Genomic DNA, 21,396 nt, shown 5'->3' with positions numbered 1-21,396 from the left:
ACAGCAAACATCCGGTTACTCTGGGTATGAACATACTACGAGAGTTCGGCAACCTCCTCCTCAATGAGCCCACACAAGAGACTCTGAGCCACTAGGGTTCTCGCACGGCCCAAGGGCAGGTCTTCCAGCGGTTGGTGTGGGAGGCGAGAGTGCTCCAGGAGTGCCAGGAGGGAAACATAGTTTTGAAGGCTGAAGGAAGACCTTATGTCCATCAAGTTCAGCCTATTTTTAGTGCAGCTGTTCTGCATTGTTGATCCTGGGGTATTCAAAAAACCCACAGAGTAGAAGCCAATTTTCTCCATAGGGAAAAAAATTCCTTCTATATATATACAGCACTAGGATATCCACTTCCCAAATTGTTTAACCAGCCAATGGATAGAATAATTAAAATATACCTTTTATTAATTTTTTTAAAATAAAGTGCAAGGTGCTCAAGTAACGTTAAACACAACAAAGAAGAACGCATAAATGAAAAAAGCTAGTATTGCCCATCGTTACTGAGTATCCCAATTATCAAGCATATTCATTGGGTATTTTAAATCAGTCCAGAACAACGAACCTCTTCCAAAGACATAAAAAATTCTCAAAATAGTCTCTAGGCTTATCATATCATAGCGTTGGCCGTTTTTATTGGAAACCGGTATCATGCCATCAGTATGTTCCCAAATATGGCATACCCGTTTCCCTCTCCTCATCAGGAGTACTGTATACTACAGGGTACAATACTGCTATACAACATAAAACAGAACCACATAACCTCAGTTATTGCGTTCGCTGCGGGTTCTATGACACATACATAGTATATCAGATAGAAATGTATCAAGTGTCCTATAAAAGAACTTGATACATTTCTATCTGATATACTATGTATGTGTCATAGAACCCGCAGCGAACGCAATAACTGAGGTTATGTGGTTCTGTTTTATGTTGTATAGCAGTATTGTACCCTGTAGTATACAGTACTCCTGATGAGGAGAGGGAAACGGGTACGCCATATTTGGGAACATACTGATGGCATGATACCGGTTTCCAATAAAAACGGCCAACGCTATGATATGATAAGCCTAGAGACTATTTTGAGAATTTTTTATGTCTTTGGAAGAGGTTCGTTGTTCTGGACTGATTTAAAATACCCAATGAATATGCTTGATAATTGGGATACTCAGTAACGATGGGCAATACTAGCTTTTTTCATTTATGCGTTCTTCTTTGTTGTGTTTAACGTTACTTGAGCACCTTGCACTTTATTTTAAAAAAATTAATAAAAGGTATATTTTAATTATTCTATCCATTGGCTGGTTAAACAAAAAAATTCCTTCCCCTAAACTGGGTCAACCATCTACCTATAATATTATGTTATTCGTAACCTTCTATACTGTTACAAGAAAAGCATCCATTTCTTTCTTAAATTCATTCAGTGAGTTGGCCATAACCACTTCCTCAGGAAGAGAATACCAGAGCCTCACTGCTCTTACCGTGAAGAACCCTCTTCTATGCTGGTGCAGAAATTGTCTTTCCTCCAAATGAAGAGAATGTCCCCTTGTTCTTGTCACAGTACTTGGTACAAACAGTTCATTGGAGAGATCTCTGTATTGCCCTCTGATATACTTGTACATATATATTAGGTCTCCCCTAAGTCTTCTCTTTTCTAGAGTAAATAGACCTAATTTTGATAACCTTTCTGGGTATTGTAGTGAACCAACTCTATTTGAGGGTGAGGCGCTGGGCAAAGTCGTCACGCCGGCGGCTCCCCTGCTCGTGCTTCCTCCAGGGCAGATGGTGGTGGCCCTGCCGATCCACGCCCCGATGCCACTGGAGGGCGTGGAGGTGCAGGTGGAACCATGTTACTCGGAGCGCCTGCACCCTGGCATACTGGTAGCCCGCTCCCTGGCCACGGTGCGGGAGGGGACCGTCCTGGTGCGTTGTGTCAACCTGGAAGACCAAGATATCGCCCTGAAGCCGCAGGCCGAGATGGCCAAACTAGTGAGGCCTTTGGAGGAGATGCTGCCGGACCCCGCGGTCCAGTTGAAGGTGCAACCCGAAGATCCTCAGGCAGTAACGGTATGAACACTTCTTGGACAATATTACAGTGTCTTCGCCAGTCATGAGGATGACTTCGGATGTACCATGGCCATCACGCATGGGATTCCCACGGCAGGAGCAGCCCCCATCCGGGAGCAATATCGGCAAATACCACCGCAGCTATACCGTGAAGTGAAAACTCTATTAGCGCAAATGCTTCGGAAGGGGGTCATACGAGAAAGCCAGAGCCCTTGGGCAGCCCCTATTGTCCTGGTTTGTAAAAAAGATGGCACTCTGCGTTTTTGTGTGGACTATCGAAAGTTGAACGCCTGCACCATCAAAGACTCGTATCCACTGCCCCGCATAGAAGAATCTCTGTCCGCCTTGGGGAACACAACGTACTTCTCAACTCTAGACCTGGCCAGTGAATACTGGCAGGTGCCGATGCCGGAGGAAGACAGAGCCAAGACGGCATTTATCCTTCCCATGGGACTGTTTGAGTTTAATCGGATGCCGTTCGGGCTGGCCAACGCCCCAGGAACCTTCCAGCGGTTGATGGAGCGGTGTCTAGGAGACCTCAACTTTGAAGCCATGTTGATATACCTGGGCGATATTATCATCTATTCCGCCACGTTGGAGGACCACCTGCGGCGGTTGGGGCAGGTGCTCCGCCGGCTGCAGAAGTACGGGTTAAAGGTGAAGCCCCAGAAATGCCACCTGATCCGCACCCAAATTGAATATCTGGGGCATACCGTCTCGGCGGAGGGTGTCAGACCATCCCTGGAAAAGGTTGCTGCCATCCTGGGGTGGCCTACCCCCGAGACAGTGAAAGACTTGCGGGCCTTCCTGGGGTTGGCCGGCTACTATTGTTGGTTCGTGAAGAATTTTGCACTCTCAGCCCTGCAGGACCTGCTGAAGGGGGCTCCAGCCGGGGCGAATGGACGGAAGGTCCAGTGGCAACAACCGCAAGAGGATGCATTTCAAGATCTCAAAGCTGCACTCTCAGACGCCCCGGTATTGGCATATGCGGATTTCTTGCTACCGTTCATCCTGCATACCGATGGGAGCCTCCAGGGACTAGGAGCTGTGTTGTCACAGGTGCAGGACGGCTTGGAGAAAGTGATCGCCTATGGTAGCCGGTCGCTGCACGACTCCGAACGCAACCCAGACAATTACAGCTCCTTTAAGCTCGAGCTCCTAGCGGTGGTGTGGGCAATGACGGAGCGGTTTGCAGAGTACATGGCGGGCTCCGAAGTCATGGTGTGAATGGATAACAACCCGTTAGCCCATTTGGAGAATGCCAAACTGGGGGCCCTAGAGCAGCGGTGGGTGGCTTGGATGGCCAAGTTCAACTACAAGATCATCTACAAATGGGGAGCTGAAAACGTGCACGCTGACGCACTCACCAGAATCCGACACACCACCCCAGTGAGGAATTGAGATGACGAATCAGAAGGGGAAGAGACGCCGTTCACCCTCACCACCGCTGTGCTTACTGCCAACGCGCAAGAAGCGCCCCATCTGGGACCCTTAGGGGGAATATTAGAACAGCCACTCGACAAGTGGATTCAGCAGCAACAAGAGGATGGAGAGATTGGACTCCTGCGCCGATGGGTGGCCACCGGCAAATTGCCCACTGGCTCACAGAGACAGACTTTGACCCAGGATATGTTGCTGATGCTGCGCCAATGGGAAAAGCTAGTCATCAAAAAGGGAATGAACAACGTCAGCTACAATATGGCAGGTAATCGTGCCCGGAACCCATCTCAGCCAACTGGCTCAGGAAGCCCATGAGAAGGGGGCTCACTTTGGTGCTCAAAAGACTTTGCAATGGCTGCAGCAGATAGTGTACCATCCACGCTTGCACGCTGCTGTGGAAGAAGTTTGCTGAACCTCCCGCGCAACCATACTACCCGCAGGGAAACGGAGCCTGCGAACGATTCAATCAGACACTAATCCAAATGCTGCGTACCTTGAAGAGCGACCGAAAGGCCCGCTGGCCTGAATACGTCCCTGAGCTGGTGTGGGTATATAATAACCGGGTGCGCCGGGTGACTGGTTACACCCCCTACTCATTGCTGTTTGGACAGGAAGGCAAAGGAATCACGGAAGTGGAGTTAAACCCGTAGGAACCTCTACACTGGACCGGAGTATCCTCGTGGGTCCAAAACCACCGGCACCGGCTGCAGACCCTCCACCGAATCGTCCATATGAAGCTCCAGGATCTAGAACACCCGGGGGGAGTGCTGCCCCCACCAATTGACTTCCAGGCTGGGGATCGGGTACTCGTACTAGATCAACGCCCCCAAAACAAGTTAGAACCACGGTGGGAGGAGAACCACCTCCCAACAATCGGTACGCCGAGTGTTGCGCCGGATAAGCCCCGACGGGCCTGTGTATGAAATACAGTCGGAAAGAGACGGTGTACCTCTCACTCGTACTGTGCACCGAAATATGCTGCGCCCCTGTGCGTCCACTGATCCCATGCGACCCGAGCCGTTCACTCAGGTCTCCGACCCCCCGTCAACGGTCTGGGACCTGGATGACAAAGAGGACTTCCCATCCACATCCGTGGGCCCTCCAAGTAATGACATTGCAGCAGACCCAGTTAGCCTGCCAGAATCGACCAACCCACCACCATCCACCACCCCAGAAAGCTCCACCCCGGTCGAACTTAGACGCTCCGAGCGGTCAACATCTGGCAAACCCCCTGAACTTTACGAACACGACCAGTTCGTATGGCGACAAGAACTGTCGTCTCCAAAGACTAACTCGAATCTACTAAAGCTCTCGCCTGAGGACTGGCGAGCATACAGGGTGGGGGAGTGTGGGAGAGAGTGTCCGCGACGGAACCAAAGGGACCGTCACCTGGGTTCCGGGGGAAACTGTCACCGGGGGACAGAGTTCGGGAACGGACTGTTGTGACAGATAGATGGGCTGGGGGAGGGACCAATATAAAGGAGGCGGGGAATTCCTGGAACGATGAGTCGGCTCAACGGGACAGAGGCAGCAGGAGACTGCGGGAGCGACTAAAGGCTAGAGCGACTTACCAGTGCCAGGGAAGACGCTCACTGATGACTCCAGAGGGACGGCGCCAAGGCGATCCTCCGAGACTTGCTGCCCAGCCCGTGGCCACTGCAGCCCCAGTTCGACCCGCGACCGCTGCCGCCTCACCTCAGTACGCGGCTGCGGCCTACCCGCGGTCGCCCGCGGCCGTCTCGTTCCAGCTCGCGGCTACGGCCCACTCCCCGCCACCCGCAGCCGTCCAGCTCTCACCAGTGGCCACGGCAAGTACAGTGCCATCGGCAGCCACCACTGTCCCGCTCCAGTCCGCAGCAGGGGCCGAGCCTCTGCTGACCACGGACTCCCCGTCGCAGCCGTTAGCTGCGCAGGTGGCCTGTCATCCGCCACCTCACATCGCTGCTGCTTGCCCCAGTCCGGGGGTTGCGGCCCATCCGTCCAAGGACTCCGTCGGGGCCTGTGGGGCTCCAGTGTCATCGGCGCGCCGGAGAACGCGAAGACTTCGCCAACGCCTCAGCAACTGTGCCCAGCGACTACTACGCCGAAAGATCACCAAACCGAACGGCGAGGGACGTCTGGACAGCTAAGTTGACTATATAATTACGGACATGTAGTCGGCCATACCGTGGCCCTATAGTGACGACTATTGCCGGACGTAGTCGTGTTCTACCCCGTTTTGTGTTTGCTTGCATAGAGCCCCTGCGAGGGCAGCCCTTGTTACCCCTTTTTGTTGGTCAGGCTGTGACTGAGGATAGTTACCTCTAGGCCTATAAACGTTATTATAAAAAGCAACAAACCATCTCGCGACTCGTCGCTGCATCCTGCGTACCTGCAAGTACCACAATTGTATCACCCTTTCTTAACCTGCATCTGTCTTCCATTCCTTTCTGGACAACAGGGTTAATCCACTTGAAGTCTGGCTTGGAGCTTTGCTTTGCCTTCTGTGTGTTTAATTAGTGCAGTTTGGGGACCTCTGGTTGTGCTAGTCTTAGTTTCTGTTTTCAGTTTGTTTCTGCATCCTTCTCTTTGTTTTCTATTAGGAGATGACCTGTTTTTGTACCCAGTCCATAGATCTTTCAGGCACCCCCTTCCCCCTAACTATAGGTCTTCGCTTGAGATTAACCTAGGATCGTCGGTGAGTCTATTCACAAGGAATGGGTCGCCCATTCCATCGTAGGGTATCAGCCTAGTCGCAGTGCAGGGTCAGTTTTCCCCCCTCCTACCCCAGTCCTGTGCTGCAGTACCATAACACCTGCGTCACCTATCCAACTCTGCTACATCTATCCTTATCAAATATATATGAATTAATCCAGAATTGACCCAGAAGGGAACAAAAGGTAACTGGAAAGAGTCACTGTAAACAATGTTTCTGTTTGTTTCCACTCTGACCCCTATAATCCTTCACTTTCTAATAACCCCTCTAATCCCTACACCAAGCAAGGAACTGTTCGTCTCTTCTTCAATCCTCCCCATCTATCTCACCTCTTGCTCAGATCTGTTTCTCAACATACAATCCTCTGTCTCCAAACACAGACAGCCGCCTCATGCTCTCTCCTGCTCCCACCTGCTAACACTCTCTCTGCTCCTCCTCACTGCCAGCGATATCTCTCCAATCCTGGTCCTCCTCAGCACATTCCCACAGTCATTTCTACCTCCCATCCACGCCCAATCACAACTTTCTGTAACCAGTCCAACCTTATACACATTTGCCCGGCCCCAGCTTCCTCAGTCCCACTAACGGGAGCTCTGTGGAACGCTCGCTCTGTCTGCAACAAACTTTCCTTCATCCATGATCTTTTTATTACTAACAAACTTTCCTTCTTCACCATCACCGAAACCTGGCTCATTCCCTCTGACACAGCCTCTCATGTGGTGGATTCCACCTTTCCCACACACCCCACCCCAGCAGCAAGCATGGTGGAGGAGTTGGTTTTCTCCTGTCAGATAAATGCTCCTTCACCCCAATCCCACTGCCACCCTCTATTACCCTCCCTTCCTTTGAGGTGCACTCTGTGCGCATCTACTCCTCCTCCAACCTCCAACTATCTGTCATATACCACCCTCTAGAGCCAGCCACCACCTTCTTCGACCACTTCACCACCTAGCTACTTCATTTCCTTTCCATTGATATCCCCACTATCATCTTGGGCAACTTCAACATCCCCATTGACACTTCCCTCTCAGCTGCCACTAAACTTCTATCTCTCACTTCCTCTTTCGGCCTCACTCAATGGTCTTCTGCAGCCACTCACAAAGATGCTCACACACTAGACATCATCTTCACCCGCCTCTGCTCCCTATCTAGCTTCTCTAACGCACCTCTTCCTCTCTCTGGCCACAACCTACTTACATTCTCTTCCCTCTCCTCCTCAGGTCCACAATCCCCACCTCAAAAACTTGCACACCCTCGCCAAAATCTTCAACACCTCGATCTACACTCATTGTCTGAATCCCTCCTCCCTCTTACAGACATAAGTTCCCTACACAATGCGGATGCCGCTGCTGCTCTATATAACGCCACAATAGCTGTAGCTTTGGAATCAGTTGCCCCTCTCAAACATACCAAAGCTCGCAAAATTAACAGACAGCCCTGGCTCACCAGTCTGAACAAAGAACTGAGGCAGGCTTCCAGGGCTGCTGAGGGAAAAGCTCCCACTTGAGTGAGGACTTCATCGCATTCAAACAGTCCCTCACTACTTTCACGGACACACTCGCTGCTGCAAAACAAACCTACTTCTCATCACTCATATCCTCCCTGTCTCACAACCCTAAACAGTTATTCAACACCTTCAATTCTCTCCTCCCCATAGCACCTCCTCCCTCTCCACTCATCTCAGCTGAAGACTTTGCCTCATTTTTCAAGTCGAAGATTGATAACATCAGAGACAGTCTTGATCAACAACCCCCAGTGCCCTTCTTCCTAACTGCCCTGCCATCCTCCTCCAAAACCAACTTCTCCACCATTACAGAAGATCGACTCTCCACTCTACTCTCAAGATCACATCTCACTACCTGTGCACTTGACCCAATCCCATTCCACTTCATCACAAACCTCACCACAGTCTTCATCCCAACCCTAACCCACCTCTTCAACCTATCACTAACAACTGGTGTTTCCCCCTCAAGCTTTAAGCATGCCTCAATCACACCTGTCCTCAAAAAGCCCTCTCTTGACCCATCCTCTGTATTTAGCTATCGCCCTATATCACTTCTCCCCTATGCCTCAAAACTACTGGAACAACACGTCCATCTTGAACTGTCCTCCCACCTCTCTTCTTGCTCCCTCCTTGACCAATTACAATCTGGCTTCTGGCCACACCACTCCAATGAAACTGCCCTAACTCAGGTCACCAATCACCTACTAGCCACCAAGGCCAAGCAACACTACTCTGTCCTCCTCCTCCTGGACCTGTCCTCTGCCTTTGACACAGTGGACCATTCCCTATTACTACAGACCCTCTCATCTCTTGATATCACAGACTTGGCCATATCTTGGATTGCATCATACCTAACAGACCGGTCATTCAGCGTCTCCCACTCGCACACCATCTCCTCACCGCGCCCCCTATCCGTCGGAGTCCCGCAAGGTTCAGTCCTAGGGCCCCTGCTCTTCTCCATTTACACCTTCGGCCTTGAACAGCTCATAGATCTCTTGACTTTCAGTATCACCTCTATGCTGATGACACACAGATCTACATCTCTGGACCAGATATCACCTCCCTACTAAACAGAATCCCTCAATGTCTGTCTGCTATTTCATCCTTCTTCTCCGCTAGATTTCTAAAACTTAATATGGACAAAACAGAATTAATCATCTTTCCCCATCTCACGTGACCCCCCCAACGGACCTATCCATTAAAGTAAACGGCTGCCCACTATCTCCAGTCCCACAAGCTCGCTGTCTCGGGGTTATCGTTGACACTGATCTCTCTTTCAAACCTCAAATCCAAGCCCTTTCCACTTCCTGCCGACTTCAACTCAAAAATATTTCATGGATCCGTACATTCTTCAACCAAGAATCTGCAAAAACCATAGTCCATGCCCTCATCATCTCCCGCCTCCTGCTCTGTGACCTCCCCTCTAACACTCTCGCACCCCCCCAATCTATTCTAAACTCTGCTGCTCGACTAATCCACCTGTCCCCCCGCTATTCCCTGGCCTCTCCCCTCTATCAATCCCTGCACTGGCTCCCCATTACCCAAAGACTCCAGTTCAAAACCCTAACCATGATATACAAAGCCATCCACAACCTGAGTCCTCCATACATCTGTGACCTCGTCTCCCGGTACTTACCTGCCCGAAACCTCCGATCCTCACAAGTTCTCCTTCTGTACTCCCCTCTTATCTCCTCTTCCCCCAAACGCATACAAGACTTCTCCCGCGCATCCCCCCTACTCTGGAACTCTCTACCACAACATATCATACTCTTGCCTACCATGGAAACCTTCAAAAAGAACCTGAAGACCTACCTCTTCCGACAAGACTACAACCTGCAGTAACCACCGATCCACCAAACCGCTGCACGACCAGCTCTGCCCTCACCTACTGTATCCTCACCCATCCCTTTGTAGATTGTGAGCCCTCGTGGGCAGGGTCCTCTCTCATCCTGTACCAGTCGTGACTTGTATTGTTTAAGATTACTGTACTTGTGTGTATACCCCTCCTCACATGTAAAGCGCCATGGAATAAATGGCGCTATAATAATAATAATAAATACAACATCTTGTGTGATCCCGGCCTTATTCTTAAAAACTGAAGCGATCTTACAGGGGCAAATTAAAGGATTGCGGCTTCCCTGTGCTCCAACATATGGAATCCTTTTATTATTGGCTGGTTGCTCCCCTTTCCCCACATGAAGGGATTGGACAAGAATTTTGAAAATGGCTGGATGTGGATTGATCCACTGATTGGTTTTCCGAATGCTGATGACGGCAATACATGCTTAATGGTTGCAACATTGTCATAAATCCGAATATAAATTGACCTATATGCTAGTTTTTATACACAAGACATGTCCCATTCTTAGTGCCTGCAAAGCATTTGGCGATTGATTCTACCCCCCCATTCTGTACTGGGATGAGTCAACTGGGTGAAGGGACAAAAACTTTGAGCTATAAGGCCTGTAGAACCCAGGTATCTTAGTTGGCTAATAATGGAGGTGCCATGTATAACTAATATAAATGGTGTACAATATGGTACCGTGTTAGCCAAAAAAATCTATGTCAATACTTATGTCCCAAAAAAGGTTGAGAAGTATTCAGGGAGTGATATCTTTGTTGGCTGGCCAGAGAAATTGCATTTGTAAGCTTTCAGAGCTCAAAAGGCCTCTTCATCAGGGGCAGCACAGTGGCTCAGTGCATAGCACTGCAGCCTTGCAGCGCTGGAGTCCTGTACAGTGTCCATTTTAGGACATGATCATATATCAAAATCAAACATCAGAAATACTCTGTCTGATACCTGAATCTCATAACTGATGCCTGATGTCTGAGACTTGATTGCTATCAAAAATCAAACATCAAAATGCTTTTCAGATACAGTACTTGAGTGGATCATTTCATAAGGGAAGAAAAAGGATCCTTAAACAGCCTGTAGAGCTGTTGGCTGACTGGTTAAGCAACTAGTTTATGGAATGGGAAATTTGTTGGTTCTAATCCCACATCAGATTTTTATATATATATTTTTTTTTAACTAGCAGATTATCACACAAAATCCTATCGTGCTTCTTTTAATATCTGACATTCTTACTATCTTCCTTTCGTAATAAAATAATCTCTAGTCTAACGGTGAACCATCTGCATTCCACTTTTAATAGGACATTCTTATTATCCTCCTGATTTCTAGTTAAATAATCTTCTATAGCCTAAGGGTGTGAAGTATCTGCATGAAATATAGTTTTGGTTTAAAATAATAAGAAAAATTATAAAAATTAAAAATGAAGTTCCATTGCTAGGATTTGAACTCACAACCCCTTGTTTATAATCCTATACACAGTACATTACCACTACACTATAGTGGCAACTGCATAGTTGTTGAGAATGAGTGTGATACTTGACTTAATTCATTCAAACATCAAAATTTTTTCGTTTGATACCTGATACTTGATACTTTATCAAACATCAAACATCAAAATGTTTTTGTCTGAGACCTACAAAAAAGGGGGAGACAGAAGCGCACAATAGGGTCTTATCCAATGATATAAACGTTTCACAGATATGGATCCACTCACCTGGTTCAGTTGTGTGGAACACAACAACCATAAGCACAAATGGGTAGGATCCGATGAACTGCAGCAATCAGCCGGTCACTAGAATTGCATATATAGGAAGGAGAGAAGTCCGGCTTTCAAGATCGCGCTGTTCCAGTCCAGAGTTCACAAGGAGTTAATCCAAGGACCAAGCAGTGATTATAACTTTCTTTTTATTCCATAAACTCTACGCGTTTCGTGTACACACTGTACACTTCCTCAGGAGCAAAAGTTACACTGGCATCACATTCCATTCTCCTTATATACTAGCTCCCCCAGGAAGTGAGGTAGATGCTCATTGCACTTAAAAAAAATTCACACATAACTATCAACATAATATAAAATCACGAAAATCACTAAAATTCATCTAAAAAACACACTTCTATAAAAACACACATTTGTAAAACTTCACACTAGAAAAAATGTAAAACATTATAATAAAATTATGATTATACTCAATAAAAATCTAAATTTCTTGGTACATCATATCAATTAGCAGAACAACATTCACAAATCTCTTATATAACCGCACTTATATTTTCCTTTCAGTATTAACCCTTCATTCAACATATTATACTTTCCTTATATTTCAGGCAGATGATCATATACTAATAAATGTATGTACTCCTATGTGGATTTGATCCTGCACAGCAGACCCATGCTTTGCACTCAAGAAACTTTTCTGTTCTCTCAGCCAAAGGCTCCACATCTCCAGAGCTATCAGTTCCTTTTCAAGGCACCAGCCAACTATTCCAGTCATAGTAAAATACCGCCGATAGTATCTCTTTATATGTTAGCGATATGATCATTCCCTTGCTGTAATGTTATAGCATGGACATCACTCAATTATCAGATACCAATACTACTCCAATCCTTAGCAGACAAATATGCAGAGCACCAAAATTATTTAAAGATATCAGATATTTCATTTAAACCGTATGGTTGCAGAGTCTGCAACCTATGAATCCAATAAATTTCCTTTCTTCTCAGAATGACACTCCTGTTCACAGTGTCTTCTGAAACATAATCAATTGGGGCCACTTTAATACATGGTTTCTTCCCATGTCTTATAGTGCAATGTTTTGATACCCCATGGAACATAAAACCTTCAATTATATTGTGTCTGTGCGTGTGTGTCTGATATCTTTAAATAATTTTGGTGCTCTGCATATTTGTCTGCTAAGGATTGGAGTAGTATTGGCATCTGATAATTGAGTGATGTCCATGCTATAACATTACAGCAAGGGAATGATTTGAAAAGGAAAAGGAACTGATAGCTCTGAGGAAGTGCACACGAAACGCGTAGAGTTTATGGAATAAAAAGAAAGTTATAATCACTGCTTGGTCCTTGGATTAACTCCTTGTGAACTCTGGACTGGAACAGCGCGATCTTGAAAGCCGGACTTTTCTCCTTCCTATATTTGTCTGAGACCTGACACTTGACCAGTCAAAGATCAAAATCAAAATGTTTTTCAGATACACCTCACTACAGTACTTGCATGGTTCATCTCATAAGGGAAGAAAAAGCATCCTCTTACAGTCTATTAAGCTGGTGGCTGAGTGATGGGTTCGAATCCCACATGTTGTTTTTTTGTTTTTATACAGCAGATTACCACATAAAATCCAATCGTGCTTCACTTTTAACATCTGACATTCTTATTATCCTCCTGATGTGTTAGTAAAGAGTTTCGGACATGCTGTGTCTAATGATCAAATTACTTCATAGAATTTTTTTCTTTGCATTCACCCAAGAACTGGCTACAAACTCATGAGCACTAGGTGGTGTCACTAATCCCCTGTGTACAAGGCATGGTCCTACTGTAGCAGCAAAAAACAGAGCTATGGGTGTGTCCTACACTGCCTGGTTCTGCAGGGGACGTGCGTCTGTTCATTGCCATCTCACAGATCTGCGGAGCATCGGTTCTCTCTGTAAGGCCGGCGTCACACAATACCGTAGAATACGGCCGAGTGCTATGCGAGAAAACATTGGCCCAGTGTTAATCTATGGGGCAGCTCCCATCAGCGTTTATTTTATCAGGCGTATTCAGCGTGCGTGTAAAATCACAGCAGTCTGCGATTGGCACCGAGATTCGGATGAGACTCGCCAATGCAAGTCTATGGGTGCGAGAAAAAAAATCGCACAGCACTCGCACCGTGCAAGGCCTGTCCGATTTCTATGCACCAGTGTCCTTTGAAAAAACAGCAATTCATGTGCTGCATACAGTAAAATCACACTGACGGGTTACAATAGAAAAGATGGAATAGATATATAAAATTGTCAGTGACACACACATATATGTATATATATATACATATATAGATAGATAGATAGATAGATAGATAGATAGAAGAAAAGCCGGTAATGCAGCAGTCACGGCAGTGTGACATCACAGCAGGAGCCGCCAGGATAGAAGAGATGGATTACATACAGTAAATACACACAGAATAGGCAGATGTATGGATGTATGTGACATATACAATTAGTGTGTGTGCAGCTTACTGTACTTGTTTTTAATTAATAAAAGATTATTTTTCTAGCAAAAGTGGCGTGAGCTCCCGTGCAATTTTTGCAACCAGCAGAAGGAAAGCTGATGACTGAGGGCTGTTTTTTATAGCCTGTCAGTGATCTGACATTACATAGTGATGTCCTATACTGGGACAATGTAAAAAAGTTAAAAAAAAATTACAAAGCATAACATTTTTTTTTTAAAAATCCTTAAGGCTATGTGCCCACGTAGGGTTTTTCATGCGATTTTTTTCCTGAGCAGAAATGCATGCCCTTGCCAGGGAAAATACATGCGCTTTTTGACACGCGTTTTTGACGCAATTGTCAAGTGTTTTGACATGCGTTTTCCCATGCGTTCTTGCCCATATAATTGATGGTATGCGGAATCGCGGGCGATTCCGCAAAATTAATGAACATGCTGCGTTTTTTACCGCTAAGCGATTCCGCAGCGGTAAAAAACGCACCATTGGAACAACATGTGCGTTTTCTATTACAAATGCATGTAATGCTTTTTTTAAGGTATCAGTTATCAGGTATCAGACATCAGGTATCAGACATCAGGTATCAGACATCAGGTATCAGACATCAGGTATCAGACATCAGGTATCAGACATATCAGGTATCAGACATATCAGGTATCAGACAGAGTATTTCTGATGTTTGATTTTGATATATGATCATGTCCTAAAAAGTACAGTGTCCATTTTAGGACATGATCATATATCAAAATCAAACATCAGAAATACTCTGTCTGATACCTGATTCTCATACCTGATAACTGATGCCTGATGTCTGAGACTTGATTGCTATCAAAAATCAAACATCATTCGAATCCCACCAAGGACAACATCTGCAAGGAGTTTGTATGTTCTCCCCATGTTTGCGTGGACCGGGTTCCTGGTTTCCTCCCACATTCCGAAGACATACTGATAGGGAATTTAGATTGTGAGCCCCATCGGGGACAGTGATGATAATGTGTGCAAAATTGTAAAGCGCTGTGGAATATGTTAGCGCTATATAAAAATACAGATTATTATTATTTTCTATCACAACTGCCCTGGGACAAAAGCTCTGCCTGTGGAGAGCTATTCCAACTCTGCTGCATCACACCATCAGTCCCAGAGGATCTGCACTGCAGTGCTGGTCACCTCTGACCAGAAACCACCAGTGGCATCACAAACTTCTCTACACATAGACTTTATTCCTCGTCACTGTTACGGATCTGCAGCACAGGACTAGGGAAGAAGGGAGAAAACTAACCCTGCACTATGACTAGGCTGATACCCTACGATGGAGTGGGCGACCCATTCCTTGTGAAAAGACCCACCGACGATCCTAGGATAATCTCAAGTGAAGACCTATAGATAGGGGGACGGGGGTCCCTGAAAGATCTAAGAACTGGGTAAAAAACAGATAACCTCCTAATAAAAAACAAAGAGAGGGCTGCAGAAACAAACTGAAAACAGATACTAAGACTAGCAGAACCACAGGTCCCAGCACTGTATTAATTAAACACACAAAAGGCAAAGCAAAGCTCCATGCCATAACTCAAGCGGATTAACGCTGTTGTCCAGCAAGGACTGGGAGACAGTGCAGCTTAATAAAGGGTGATACAATCACCTGACCAAAGACCAGCAGCAAGAACACTACAAGAAAATGGCAGATAGTCACAAACTAAACAGATTCTAACAGTCACTTCATCTTTTACATGGACACTCAGGGCCACGGACCGGGTCACTGCTGCCATGACACATCCCTTTAAGACACCAACCCGGTACCAAGTATCCAACGGCCCCTAGGAGCGATCCAAGTGCACCAGCAGAGGAAGTGACCAAGCTCCATGGCTCCAGGTCACACCAACCACCCACCAGGTCATGACACAGCAGCAACACCAAGTGAATAGATCTAGAAAAAACTCACCTTCCATATGTTCTCAGACTGTGAGTGGAAAGCAGACATGGGCAGAACTTCCCTTGCAGTCACCTGCTAATTTAAAAACACCTGGTGACCTGGGAGCAGCACTGGTCCAAGCAAAACAACAAAGATGAGTCCGTATGCAATGTGCCATAACGATAGAAAAAGGACATGGAGACCACATCCAAAAATCACACATGGATCTAATGCCGCTAGGTGGAAATGTAGTAACCTACATGCATAATATGCATTTGTAATGTGTAAATGTGAGTACATGGATATTCATGTGTGTGTAATGTGTATGTTTGTAGGTTTCATGTGCTTATGTAAATGTGTGTACCGTGTATTAGCATGTACAGTTAGGTCCATATACTGTATATTTGGACAGAGACAACATTTTTCTAATTTTGGTTCTAGACATTACCACAATGAATTTTAAACAAAACAATTCAGATGCAGTTGAAGTTCAGACTTTCAGATTTCATTTGAGGGTATCCACATTAAAATTGGATGAAGGGTTTAGGAGTTTCAGCTCCTTAACATGTGCCACCCTGTTTTTAAAGGGACCAAAAGTAATTGGACAGATTAAATAATTGTAAATAAAATGTTCATTTCTAGTACTTGGTTGAAACCCGTTTGTTGGCAATGACTGCCTGAAGTCTTGAACTCATGGACATCACCAGACGCTGTTTCCCCTCCTTTTTATGCTCTGCCAGGCCTTCACTGCGGTGATTTTCAGTTGCTGTTTGTTTGTGGGCCTTTCTGTCTGAAGTTTAGTCTTTAACAAGTGAAATGCATGCTCAATTGGGTTGAGATCAGGTGACTGACTTGGCCATTCAAGAATATTCCACTTCTTTGCTTTAATAAACTCCTGGGTTGCTTTGGCTTTATGTTTTGGGTCATTGTCCATCTGTAGTTTGAAACGCCGACCAGTTTGTCTGCATTTGGCTGTATCTGAGCAAACAGTATGGCTCTCAATACCTCAGAATTCATTCGGCTGCTTCTGTCCTGTGTCACATCATCAATAAACACTAGTGACCCAGTGCCACTGGCAGCCATGCATGCCCAAGCCATCACACTGCCTCCACCGTGTTTTACAGATGATGTGGTGTGCTTTGGGTCATGAGCTGTATCACGCCTTCACCATACTTTTCTCTTTCCATCATTCTGGTAGAGGTTGATCTTGGTTTTATCTGTCCAAAGAAAGTTCTTCCAGAACTGTGCTGGCTTTTTTAGATGTTTTTTTAGCAAAGTGCAGTCTAGCCTTTTTATTCTTGATGCTTATGAGTGGCTTGCACCATGCAGTGAACCCTCTGTATTTACTTTCATGCAGTCTTCTCTTTATGGTAGATTTGGATATTGATACGCCTACCTCCTGGAGAGTGTTGTTCACTTGGTTGGCTGTTATGAAGGGGTTTCTCTTCACCATGGAGATAATTCTGCGATCATCCACCACTGTTGTCTTCCGTGGGTGCCCAGGTCTTTTTGCATTGATGAGTTAATCAGTGCTTTCTTTCTCAGGATGTACCAAACTGTATATTTTGCCACTCCTAATGTTGTAGCAATTTCTCGGATGGGTTTTTTCTGTTTTTGCAGCTTAAGGATGGCTTGTTTCACCTGCATGGAGAGCTCCTTTGACCGCATGTTTTCTTCACAGCAAAACCTTCCAAATGCAAGCACCACACCTCAAATCAACACCAGGCCTTTTATCTGCTTACATGAGAATGACATAACTAAGGGATTGCCCACACCTGTCCATGAAATAGCCTTGGAGTCAATTGTCCAATTACTTTTGGTCCCTTTAAAATCAGGGTGGCACATGTTAAGGAGCTGAAACTCGTAAACCCTTCAAACCCTTCCAATTTTAATGTGGATACCCTCAAATGAAAACTGAAAGTCTGAACTTCAACTGCATCTGAATTGTTTTGTTTAAAATTCATTGTGGTAATGTCTAGAACCAAAATTAGAAAAATGTTGACTCTGTCCAAATATATATGGACCTAACTGTATAATGTGTATATGTGAAAATTGTAAATGCCTGCAGTAATGTCAGCCCCTGACAAAGGTGAGCATAATGATGTCATCAAGCCAGCCTTCATTTTTGCATCCTGCAGTCAGAAGAGAGTTTCTCACCTCACGTACAGTAAATGCAATGTGACTCTGGTCGCAATCTTCACCACTAATGTTGTTATGCTGATTGACGCTGTTGAGGAAAAGCATTGCACCACTATATGTAACATGAAACTTTGCTTCTTCTAGAGTCCTAGAAAATGAGGAGGGTAGGAAGGAATATCTGGTCTATCCCACCAGCAAGAACCATTGTCCTAACCAGAAAGGGAGAAAAGTTCCATTGAAGGGCAGCGGGCGCAGAATTGATTACATGCTGTATTCTGAGGAGGGACTCAATATGGAATGGAAAATGGTAAGTGCCTGAATGTGTGTGATTTGCATTTTTTCTCTGTTAAAGGGATGGTCTGGAACTAAAATGTATTTTCCTCCTAAATGTCTTTCTATTTAATGTCATAATCTAATCTCTTTTCTAATATACTGTAATTGAAAAGTCCCCATCATTTCCTCACTACACTATCTAACTGCATTTTTTTTTTTACTACTTCCACTTTGATGACACTTCATTTGAGAATCCCAGTTCATGCTGGAATAGTCAAATGAGTTGTCATCAGGGGGCAGCAGCGGCTGCGATCACTGCTGCAGAGGCTGCAGTCACTGCCGCAGCCGCTGCTTCCACCCTGAAACAAAGTATCATACGTGACATCCGTTTCAGGGCAGGGCTACTCCCTGCTCAGTGGAGCATGTGTTAGTTGTCAATCCCTACATCTGCTCAGTCAATGTGTCTTGTCGTGTGCAATATTCTTTTCAATGCTCAGTGACAGTGCACTCTTTCACTGCCTCTCATCAGAAGTAACAAGGTGGCAAGAGAACGCATGGTCAGTGCATGTTGTAAGAAGAATACCCTGCGTGCAGAGACCACCATTGAACTCCACTATAACCCGCAACATGACAATGTATAAAATGTGCTGCACACAGTTATGCTGTACGAATAACACTACTGTGTGCACTTAATTTTATAAATAGTTATGTCTAGGTTTATAGTGGTATATTCTCATGCTTGCTGTATTGTGGTAGTATAGTTACCTAGTAGCATTGTTTCTATGGGGAAATAATGATACCTAATGGATGTAAAATAGAGTGGCTATGGGCATGTATGACACTGGACTGTAAGGCTTTCGTGGGGCAGAGGGGTGACAGAGTGTAGATGAGGGAAGATGGTGAAATTTAATATGTAAATCATTTTCAGATTTATATAAAAGTGCTACAGAAAAGTTATGCTCTTTTCTTATTTTAGGAAATTGAAGAATACAGTTTTATTACACAACTAGCTGGACTTACAGACCACGTGCCAGTAGCAATGCGACTGACTGTTTCTGCTGGGGAAGAAGAGTCTTAAGCAGGACTGTTGACTCTGCCAGTATTAATTGGGAAACTACATACAGTATGGCCTAGGGGGTTCCTTGAAGCCCCAGAATCTGAAGTAGGGAGATTTCTCCAGCGTCCTAATGGAGCCACTGGAGTCCGCCATAATTTGGACTGCGTGAAGGAGGTGGATATGAAGAGAGTTCAGAGGCTTCCTCACTTGTGCCACTGGGTACCAGTGCAGCTCCTGCAGCCCACCAGCCACCCTCTCTGTGGTTATCAGTGTATGCGGAACTAAAACAGATTTAGTGCCATTCTAACCAAGATGTTTTTATACCACTGTATAGCACAATTTAGCTTGTAAGCGTGATATGCTAGTCAATATTTTTTTTTTCTTGTTTTTTTTTCCTCATTTTGGCATAATCTTTGTATATCTAAAGAAAAACACGGACCATTTATCTTTTATTTTTAGGCTCTTGTTGTAGTTCTGAAAAGCTCCACTAGCATGTGCTGTAATTGCATGAGGCTCCGCATACAAAAATGTAAAAAAATATAAAAAACAAAACAGAAACATCCAATTTCACCTTGACGATTTTTAAGGGATACATCCAAGAAAATGAACTGCAAATTAGGAAACCGGTTGTTTCCATGATTGGCTTATACTTTTTTAATGGCTTTGCAGGAATTTCTTTACTCTCTTTTTTCAATAGTTATAGAAACAAAACAATAAAATATCACCCTGCTTTTACCAATGTGGTTTCTTTTGACCAGTTTCTCAGTAGTTGGGGAATCATTAGGTATGTGCACACCATGTTTCTTTCAGGCTGGTATTCCCCGTAACCCGACTGAAAAAGTGCTAAATCAACGTCAAAGAGAATGAACATATAAGCGCTGCAGTATAAAATCAACTTGCTCTTCATATGTTCAGTCTTTAAAGTTTTTATTTTATCCACTTCAGGTTTCCAAAGGCACCAAGCGCTCAAAAGAAAAAAGGAGTTCACTAGCTTATTCAATACAAGCGTAAAAAGAAAGGCGACAACAAAAGATGCCAAAAGACATGACTCAGGGTGAAAAGACACCTGAAACGTCTTTCTCAGAAAAATTGGCTGGATTTGCACACCTCTAAAAGACATGGTGTGCACTGTGCACTGTGCACATACCCTATGGGTGGAAACCTCTGGTTACCTAATAATTTAAAAGTATCAGATCAAGGTAGCTTCAGTTTTGTCTGGTCTTTACCAAATCAGTAGGGGATAAGATAAAAGAATGAAAAGAGCAGCTAAATATTTTTTATCTTGACATTCAAAAAAGTCTAAATGTAGAATGGATGACAGGACAATTGTGTACAAGATAATTGTGTACGGACTATTGTGTACAGACAATTGTGTACAGGCCAATTGTGTACAATGACAATTGTGTACAAGGCAATTGTGTACAAGGCGATTGCCCTGTACACAATTGTCCTTGTACACAATTGTCCTTGGACACAATTGTCCTTGGACACAATTTTCTGTACACAATTGTCCGTACACAATTATCTTGTACACAATTGTCATGGAACCGAGCAAATTAATTTCCTTTCAGTGCTCAAGATTGAGGCATTGAAATTTATTTGGAATGTTCATGAAAAACAAATGAAAAATAGAATGTCTAGACCTAGAGGAACCAGAAGATGGAACATTTAAGGAAAAAAAAAAGGCCAGGATTTATGTTGCCAAAGCATAGACGACTAACAAAACGGCGGCACTCTTATTGGGAAGAATATGGATAAGAGAAAAACAAACACGCTTGTACTTGATGACATGCTAATGCCTCATGAAAATGAAACATTCACTATTAGGATATTTCTTGCATCTTCTTGCATCTTCTTGCATCTTTGATGTATATGGTTATAAATCTGGCCCATGGGGAAGATCTTCAGTTAAATTAATGCAAACAGATGGTATCGGTGGGTGCGATGCTACATGAGGAAAACAGCATGAATATGTTAATATTACACAATAGAAATCTTATCAACCACTTGTGATAAATAGGATTAATTCCGACTGCCTGTGGCATTTAAGCCCATAAATCCTCTAGAGTGTCTAGAATCATAGAATCGTAGAGTTGGAAGGGGCCACCTGGGCCATCTGGTCCAAGCCCCTGCTCAAAGCAGGATTCCCTAAATCATCCCAGTCAGATGTCTGTCCAGCCTCTGTTTGAAGACTTCCATTGAAGGAGAACTCACCACTTCTCGTGGCAGCCTGTTCCACTCATT

General features: G+C 44.9%; 1 protein-coding gene across 7 annotated transcripts in view; it reads left to right on the top strand.

Moving 5' to 3' along the window:
- Positions 1-19,891, top strand: part of LOC141072599 (sphingomyelin phosphodiesterase 3-like) — an 844,331-nt gene extending 824,440 nt beyond the window's left edge. For all 7 annotated transcript variants that reach the window (XM_073559894.1, XM_073559891.1, XM_073559887.1 and 4 more), the window contains 2 exons: positions 17,967-18,129; positions 19,072-19,891. In XM_073559894.1, the coding sequence (XP_073415995.1) occupies positions 17,967-18,129; positions 19,072-19,173 (265 nt within the window). In that variant the 3' untranslated portion in view covers positions 19,174-19,891. The remainder of the gene's footprint in view (positions 1-17,966; positions 18,130-19,071) is intronic.
- The last annotated feature ends 1,505 nt before the right edge of the window (positions 19,892-21,396 follow it).

The sequence above is a fragment of the Dendrobates tinctorius genome, unplaced genomic scaffold (genome assembly GCF_039654945.1).
Source record: "Dendrobates tinctorius isolate UK_male_01 unplaced genomic scaffold, ASM3965494v1 ptg000278l, whole genome shotgun sequence".
NCBI lineage: Eukaryota > Metazoa > Chordata > Amphibia > Anura > Dendrobatidae > Dendrobates > Dendrobates tinctorius.
The sequence above is the reverse complement of the archived record's forward strand: the minus strand, read 5'-3'. Positions and strand labels throughout refer to the sequence as shown.